The sequence below is a fragment of the Limulus polyphemus genome, unplaced genomic scaffold, assembly GCF_000517525.1.
Source record: "Limulus polyphemus unplaced genomic scaffold, Limulus_polyphemus-2.1.2 Scaffold1701, whole genome shotgun sequence".
In the NCBI taxonomy this organism is placed as follows: Eukaryota; Metazoa; Arthropoda; class Merostomata; order Xiphosura; family Limulidae; genus Limulus; species Limulus polyphemus.
Window position 1 is genome coordinate 228,543 of NW_013667311.1, and position 9,303 is coordinate 237,845.

The 9,303-nt window shown below is 37.0% G+C and overlaps 1 protein-coding gene across 1 annotated transcript in view; it reads right to left on the minus strand.

The window, feature by feature from the left end:
- Positions 1-567: 567 nt before the first annotated feature.
- LOC106464617 (protein Shroom3-like) overlaps positions 568-9,303 on the minus strand; it is a 22,930-nt gene continuing 14,194 nt past the window's right edge. The window contains exons 3-6 of the mRNA XM_013924773.2: positions 5,923-6,085; positions 4,135-4,267; positions 2,049-2,321; positions 568-1,748 (exon numbers count right to left, since the gene is read on the minus strand). Of these exons, the coding sequence (XP_013780227.2) occupies positions 1,446-1,748; positions 2,049-2,321; positions 4,135-4,267; positions 5,923-6,085 (872 nt within the window). The 3' untranslated portion in view covers positions 568-1,445. The remainder of the gene's footprint in view (positions 1,749-2,048; positions 2,322-4,134; positions 4,268-5,922; positions 6,086-9,303) is intronic.

Below are 9,303 nucleotides of genomic sequence, written 5' to 3' on the forward strand. Positions count from 1 at the left end.
GGCGCAAGAAATAAGATGCTTTAGAAATTAGCACTTCTGCGTATTTTTTTATAACGGGATGTTTACGTCAAACGTTTAAAATAGTTAATAATAGTTAATACTCGAATTCATATCTTTTATTGATGAACGTTGCAATTTTATTTTAACTGAGGACTGACGTAATATATTTTAGAACATGCGTAGTTATGGCTATACTATGAGCTACCTGTGTGCTATCTTTGAATTAGAAGTGATAGACTAGAGAAAATCCAGTTAATCAACATCACCGCCCCTGTCAACTCTTGTCAGACAAAAATAGTGGGAATAGACCGTCAATTTAATCACGGTAACGAAACAAGAACTTCTTAACCAAGTTCTGAAGTTCGCCATACTTATCCTAGGGCCACGCTCGGCCCATTAAATTTCATAAATACACATGTAACTACACTAGTTTAATGACGGGTTCAATAGTTAAGATGGGTGAAACTTTCGTTAAACTATGTAATAGTTGTTTGAGTGCCTTATAATCTCTTAATTGAAAACAAGGAATGTTTAGAAATGAAATAAGTAAAAAAGAAACGAGTAAGATAACGTTTTCAATATTTTATTTATGCCTACAAGTATATATGTATATCACACATCGTCGTTACCCCAGAGGGTTGCTTTTATGTACATACCACATAACACGTGGCACAATCTCTCTCCTTTCATTTCTCTTAAAAGTTTCTAAACAAACGTACATAACCTTTAGTCGAAACTTAGCGTGATCACGTGACGTGCCTTCAACGGCACGTGAAGCTTGATAAGTCTACAAAAATACTGATAGTCATGAGAACCCACGAGAGACCGCACTAAATGTCTTATTTTTATATTAACATAATTTTTTTTTCCGTTTTCCTTTATTTCCACTTGAAATTCCTCAAATTTTTATGGAACTGGAAGTAAAACAAGAAAAGGAAATTAGATGAAAAACAAAACTGGTTCTCTTGCTTCACTCTCCAATAAAGTGAAGTAGGATTATAATAACCATGTGGACACGTCACGCAATTCACATAAAATGACTGATGACGATGATACTCAAAAAATGAGTGAAAAAAAAAAAAGATGAATAAATTAATAGTTAACAAAGGAAATGTGGTTTCTTTTTTCTTTTAAAGCGACTGAAGTCTAACATGGACTTTACTTTTACTGTATTTTCTACGGTATTACAACCAAAAAAATTTAACTCTGTGAGTTAATCTTTAAAAAATTATATATTTTTTCTCACCTACTGCATACACGTTTCTGTTTTCCGTGAAAACTTGAGTGGAACGTAAAAAAACAACAAAAAACACACTGACGAAAGCAACAACTCAATTTTGTCCAGGAAATATTCAAATTCTTGGTGTACATTATCTCGCAGAATCGAAGACAAATACAGTTTGAACCCAGTTCTATACAACTTTTATTACACGTGGTGGCCTAAATCAGGTCCCGAGCGATCCTTGGGACTTTGTGTGGACTTGTTTCCAGATTTGAAAGTTCACGTTGTTACGTAAGGCTGCCAACTGTTCTTCGCCAAGTTTGATCTTCTCATCAATCTCCCGCGCATCCATAAGCAACTTGGACTTCATTTTAATAAAGTGATCGTAGTCGGCGTACTCCTCGCTGGACAAATAGCGATGAAGAAACAGTGACACCTGGTGGCTGCGTTTATCAATACTTTCTTTCAGTCGCCGAGCTTCTTCGTGCTGTTCACTCAGTTTGTCACATTTTGCTTGAAGAACTCGCTGAAACAAAAAAAATCCTATTATTTAAAAGTCCGACGTGTGTTTAGATGTACAACGTTATTTTTATGTCTTCCAGAGTTAAAAAAAATATTCTACAGTTACACAAGTTTATTGGTTTATTAATTCGATCATTCCGATAATCAAAATACATTCTTTTACAATTAATTCGACTCTCTACCCCTTGTTCAATTCTTAAACAGCTCAAACTTATACAATCAATAGTCATAAAAACAGTTTGTTATATTTCAACCACAGTTTGAAAACGTGAAAAAATAAAATAAAACTTGTATCTACAAGAACCTTTTCTTCATCGCCAACGTCGGTAAGTAGACACATGAGGGCGTTTTGAGCACGTGCAAGCCTCCCTGACAAGGACAGCAACAAGTTAATAATTTTCTCCATTTCTTCTACGTGTAGTCGATATTTCTCGATTTCGTTAGGTTTAGCTAGCTGTTCTACTCGTGACGTCACTTCCTGTCCAAGAGCCTCGTTCTGGACCATCTCCTCTCGAAGTGAAACCTGCTCCAGGCGCAGGAGTTTCAATTTCCTGTCGATACTAGCAATTAGTTCTTCCTGAAAATTTGTACAAGATTTATTTCGAGAGTTTCATCGTACCCCATTTATAATATACACCCAGAAAGACATCTAAAACGGCACGGTAACAAAATCTAATATATTACTGGATGACATATCACATAGTAGTGTTTTTGTGGTGTGCAACATACTATAGAAACTACTGACTTTTTATACATAAAGGAATTTAACAGAAATATTATCGACTGTTGTAAATTAAACGATAAAATGGTGTATTTTAAAACAATACCAGCAAATAATTATTGCTCGGCATTTAAAACAATTCTAAAATTGTTTACTTAACAATGTTAAAGATATTAATAGAACAAAAAACATCTTATATATATATATATATCTACTATGGATTTTTCGTATCACCTATACTAGTCGAAATGCAAACTAGTACGTGGTTTACATTTGTATCATTTTTGCGTTTCAATAAAACGTGCCCACTAGTGGCACGGCGGCATGTCTGCGGACTTACAACGCTAGAAACCGGGTTTCGATACCCGTGGTGGGCAGAGCACAGATAGGCCATTGTGTAGCTTTGTGCATAACTACTAACAAACAAACAATAAAACGTTATGTTAGAGAATGGATAGAATATTCTGGATATCAACCATTAAAGTTAATCGCACTTTATGAGAAAGATCCTCTAGGTTCTGTGCTGCCTTTGGAACATCCTCTCTCTTGCTGTCAATCGTTGATCCTCTAGGTTCTGTGCTGCCTTTGGAACATCCTCTCTTGCTGTCAATCGTTGATCCTCTAGGTTCTGTGCTGCCTTTGGAACATTCTCTTTTGCTGTCAATCGTTGATCCTCTAGGTTCTGTGCTGCCTTTGGAACATCATCTCTTGCTGTCAATCGTTGATCCTCTAGGTTCTGTGCTGCCTTTGGAACATCCTCTCTTGCTGTCAATCGTTGATCCTCTAGGTTCTGTGCTGCCTTTGGAACATACTCTCTTGCTGTCAATCGTTTTTACTCTGATGGCCACGACATCGCAGTTCTTATTGTAACAATGATTTTGAGGTGTGGCTGAATGCTTAACGGCACCACGAGATATGCCACGTTTCATCGCAATAGTTTTCGAGTTGGAAGGTTTCCTTTCGTAACCATAACCTTCATTTTGCTTGGACGAATAAGAGCATTGCTTCGAATTAACTTGGGATATGGTGGTTTTAGAGCCAACAGTTGAGTTAAAAGCTTTGCTATACTAGTCTTTCTGCTTCCATAGAGAGTACTGATGGCTCTGGATTTCGAAATATTGTGCCCTTTGGTTCTATATCGATTAAAAATCTCGCTATGTGAATGTTCTTAAAAAAAAGGCTTAGATATATCTGTTTTACCCATGAGTCTACCCGTGGGAGCATTTCACTGTCAGGTAATTGGGAATTCGTCATGAACCAAATACATGGGCCATAGGCAGGAATACGAGGGAGGGGGAAACAGTTGCACCCCACTATTGTTTCTGTGGTCCCAAATCCCACCCATGATATGGGTGTTAAATGTATCACCCGTGGCACAACGGGTCACATATTGCGATACGCCACTTCACCATTATATATAAATTGTTCATGCAAAGCGGAATTAACTCCCCCACACGTCGGTATTTTGAACATCTAAACTTCAGTTTCTTCCTTCTGAAACTAAATCGTTACATTATATGTCAGGACTCGTAATTAAAAACAGAAGATGAACTTCATGTTGAATGCGACACTTACACACGAAGTTAGCATTTTGTTTAAGGCGATTACATATCAGAAATGCCCGCAAGAGGGCATCAGGTTAGTAATAAAATAAAAAATAAATTCGTACCTTTTTACTGCTTAGTTCATTTTCTGAAGCCCAGTCCTGTTGGTCCATGTCTTGGCTGTACCGTGTCAAGAGCTTAGCTTTGGGTTCTGATGTTGTGTAATAGGCACTGTTTGGAGGTAGTTCATTTTCTTTCCTGTAGGACAACACAATTCATTCCCCTCTTTCAATAAACACACACTTGCAAACGTTTGCTTAGATACCACTTAAAAGAAAAAAAAGCCACAATCTTCTTCAGAAAATGTTTTACACGGTAATCAATTTTTCAACTAATTGCTCCAGATTTTGCTGGAGTAATAACAATAAATTATAATTTACAGAATTTGTAATTTTCTATTTTATCGTCATAATGTTCTACACTGCAGTTTTATTCGTCCTTAATTGTAATTCACAAACTTTGTGAATTTGGTACTGTACTGAAATGCATCGTATAAAAATATATTTGAATTTCTAAAAGAAAAAAAAAGAAGAGGTCAGGTAAGTAATCTTGGAATGTCTAAAAAAATTGACGTCGATTACTTTACCTTACAACTAAATACTACACTTATAAACTTATACTATACTTATACTACACTTTATCATTAAAAATGAAAAACAGTCGTATTTAATGAAAGAGAAGCGTTGCTACAACAATAAACAATACATAAACGTTTGGAAGTCGTTGTACTCATATATCAAAGTCATGGTGCCCTAGAGTCCTCGTCAGGATTGTCTAGAAGGCGTTGGTCGCAACTGTCATAAGCAAGATGCCCTAGAGTTCTCGTCAGGATTGTCTAGAAAGCGTTGGTCGCAACTGTTATAAGTATGGTGCCCTAGAGTCCTCGTCAGGATTGTCTAGAAAGCGTTGGTCGCAACTGTTATAAGTATGGTGCCCTAGAGTCCTCGTCAGGATTGTCTAGAGGGCGTTGGTCGCAACTGTCATAAGCAAGATGCCCTAGGGTACTCGTCAGGATTGTCTAGAAGGCGCTGGTCGCAACTGTCATAAGCAAGATGCCCTAGGGTACTCGTCAGGAATGTCTAGAAGTCGTTACGTTCTTTTATCAAAAGCATGGTGGCCTAGAGTCTTCGTCAGGATTTTCTAGAGAGCGTTGGTCGCAACTGTCATAAGTATGGTGCCTTAGAGTCCTCTTCAGGATTGTCTAGAGGGCGTTGGTCGCAACTGTTATAAGTATGGTGCCCCAGGGTACTTGTCAGGAATGTCTAGAAGTCGTTACGTTCTTTTATCAAAAGCATGGTGCCCTAGAGTCGTCGTCAGGAATGTCTAGAAGTCGTTACGTTTTTTTTTCTTTATCAAAAGCATGATGCCCCAGAGCCCTCGTCAGGAATGTCTAGAGGGCGTTAATCATTTATAAAAATCAATGTGAATCATTTATTAGTTAACCAACAATTACTGTTTTTTTTAATTATATAACAAAAAAACAAACAAAACATAGTCTAAGCTTATTAAAATCAACGAGATCTACATCCATAGTCAATCGGTTTGTATTTTGTATTAAATTATTACGAAAAAAAAATAACAACAAAAAAACGCACCAGCAAACCGATTTAACAAAGACGAATATAAATAAGATGGTTTGGTTTTCGCGCAAAGATACTAGAAGGCAGCTAGTCAACATTACCCACCGCCAACTCTTGAGCTACTCTCCTACCAACGAATAGTTGGATTGACCGTCACATTATAAAGCTTCAGCGACTGGACCCGGTGACAGGGATTCGAACCCGCGACCCACATATTGTGAGTCAAGCGCCCTACCCACTATGCTGAGATAAAATGGAACTTATGTGTTATACCTGTTTTCCGAATTGATTGGCGTGTCAGAGATGCTGGCCAACTTGACAGCTTCAGCTCGGATTGAGGATCGATTCCTGTGAACAGGCTGTCCACCTTTCTCCAACTCTAAGTTAAACAGTCCGTCCATGTAGTCGGACATAGTCTTGTGGTTTGGTGCTGGCACTGTAAAACAGAATAAATGAATGAACGGATGAAACACGTGTACATACGCTGACAAAATTCTTTGTTTAGACAGAAAGTTCAGTACAGGTCAGTTCTCTTAGCTGAATGAATTTTAAAAGACATTTTAAAATCAATTTCTCAGGTGAACGAGGTGATGTTACCCCAACAGTTCTTGTTCGTTTTTGAATTTCGCGCAAAGCTACACGAGGGCTATCTGCGCTAGCCGTCCCTAATTTAGCAGTGAAAGACTAGAGGCAAGGCAGTTAGTCATCACCACCTACCGCCAACTCTTGGGCTACTCTTTTTACCAACAAATAGTGGGATTGACCGTCACATTATAACGCCTGAAAGGGCGAACATGTGTGATGAGACGGGGATTCGAACCCGCGACCCTAAACACTTGGCCATGCCGGGCACCAACAGTTCTTGAAACAAACGATAGAGGACAAAAATATTATAGGTAGGAGAATAAAAAAATGTTCGCTAGGCTAAATTACAATTTTCAGGGTTTTTTTTTTTAAGTACGGAATACAAATCTCTCTTTTTTTTTCATGTTATTAAAAACCAACGCTGACGTTATGTTACACGTGGTTCTTAGCATGCCCATTATTGGTTTACAGAACGAAAAAACAAATAAAACAAAACAAAATGGTATATGATGTCAATAGCTTTAGATTTTAATTTGGAGAAAATTCGTACTTATTCAAAAGGTACTTCAAGTCGACCCCCGTGGGGCAACCTCCCCTCCCCATCAATATCTGTAGTGGAAACAACAACTGACGAAAAAAAAAGTTTGGTAACATGGACATGTTAAGCCTATTCAAAGTTTAACTTTTAATGATTTTAAACTTTTACCATATCTTAACTGTATGAAAATATAACACATTTTCACAAGACAATGAGCGTTGAATATTTTAAACATACGACTAAAACTCAAAAATGTTTTTCTATTACACACTCGTATTAAATCTGAGCCTCCCAGTGGCACAGCGGTATGTCTGCGGACTTCCAACGCTAGAATCCGGGTTTCGATACCCGTGGTGGGCAGAGCACAGATAGCCCATTGTGTAGCTTTGTGCTTAATTACAAACAAACAATTAAATCTGAAAATGAATTTTGCATTCTCATAGTTAGGTCACTAACTAATATTAATGTCTATAAAAACTCAGTTTCTTGTCCGTAACCATGGGGAGGGAGGGGGCCTTTGTGACCTTTTTTTTGCTTATGTTATCAAGCAAGCATAAAGCACTAACGTGTTTTTTCGTGAGCACGTGGCAACTAACGTGTTTTTTCGTGAGCAAAGTGGCATTTCAATGAACGCATCAGTCATTTTGATGTTTCCATGACTTCAATAGTTCGTTTATTATCAAGCACAAAGCTGCACGATGGGCTATCTGTGCTCTGCCTACCGCCGGTACCGAAACTCGATTTTTAGCGTTATTTCACAAATGGAGTATTTACAGTCTATGGTATTAATTAGGTAGCATTATTTGTGTTAATAATGTTATAAGTCCACAGAATTACCACTGTGCCACTAGGGTGCTATTTTTATGACAATAGAATAAAATACTCTTATATAACCAGTATTGTCTTTCAAACAGAAAAATATAATTACATTAGAATTCCAATTAGTGGTTTAAACGCGCATAGTAAACTTTTGGGTTATATATGTAGGATAAGTTTTTGGGTTATATTTGTATAATAAACATTTGGGTTATATCTGTAAAATAAATTTTTGGGTTATATATGTAGGATAAATTTTTGGGTTATATTTGTATAATAAACATTTGGGTTATATCTGTGTAATAAACTTTGGGTTATATATGTAGGATAAATATTTGGGTTATATCTGTGTAATAAACTTTTGGGTTATATATGTAGGATAAATTTTTGGGTTATATTTGTATAATAAACATTTTGGTTACATCTGTAAAATAAATTTTTGGGTTATATCTGTGTAATAAACTTTTGGGTTATATATGTAGGATAAATTTTTGGGTTATATGTATTTATATATAACAAACCTTTGGGTTACATGTGTGCATAAAATGTAACGAACTCATGGTCTCTATTTGTCTAACAAATTCGTTGAGTATGTTAGTTTAACAAATTTATGAATTAGTTTGTGTGTGTGTGGAGAGCTTCAGCATTACTAATATATAATTAACAATGAATTGGTGACAGCTTTGAAAAATGAAGTCAAAATTACAAGACACAGTCAAGCAAAGTCAAAGCTTCTACTGTCTATTTCAAAAAACATTCTTATATGAGTTAGGGTTTTAGAATTAAACAACAATTGTCGCGGTTTTAAGAGTCTGTAATAACGAACGGTTATTAATAACGAGTCTGTAATAACGAACGGTTATAGCGAATGATGAAGAATCCATTAAAACTAACAACAAGACTCCGCCGACTCGACTGTCTACAAAACATCCAATCAGAACTGACTATTCAGTGTAAAACAACCGAAGAATTCGCCTTATCTAAGTACACAGCTTGTATATTCTCTAGAGTTTACATTGTTACTTGCCAAATCAAAAATCAAACACACCGGTGACAGTCAACCACAGCAAATTCAGCAAACTGTGACATATTTCTCATGACATGCTTGCTCACTATACATAAGGTTACTAAGAACCCATCTAGCTAACAAACAAAACATCCAAAGTTTCCCAGACCCCACCCCACCCCCCCCAGAAACCTATACTGATCGCGTGATATTTGTTACGCACTTCACGTAGCACAGTAACTTGTCAGTGAAGCACGTTTTTACGTCCAAGCTGTATCTAAGAGACTCTACGTGAACAGCAAAAAAAAAGTCTGTTCAGATATTCGTGAAAAAACCACACAGTGGCTATTTTGGAAATGATGGGCTATAAGGAAGGGACTTACTCAACAACACCCACTATCAACTCTTGGACTTCTCTACTAGCATTTGACCGTCACTCTTATAGCTCGCGCACGGTCCTAACGTGTAAAAAACTTATTTTTCAGTAACGGAACACGAACCATGGACCCTTGGATCCACGTGCTCGCCTTTCACCCATACGTAGAATATAAAAGTTGCAGGAAATACAATATAGATGGAAATAAAGAGATTATCAGAAGAAGTGTAGACAAGTACTTGTGGCTGAGATGTTGAGAATGAAGACAGTTTAGAAACTAACAGGTTTGGTTTGCTTTGAATTACACGAGGACTATCTGCGCTAGCCGTCCCT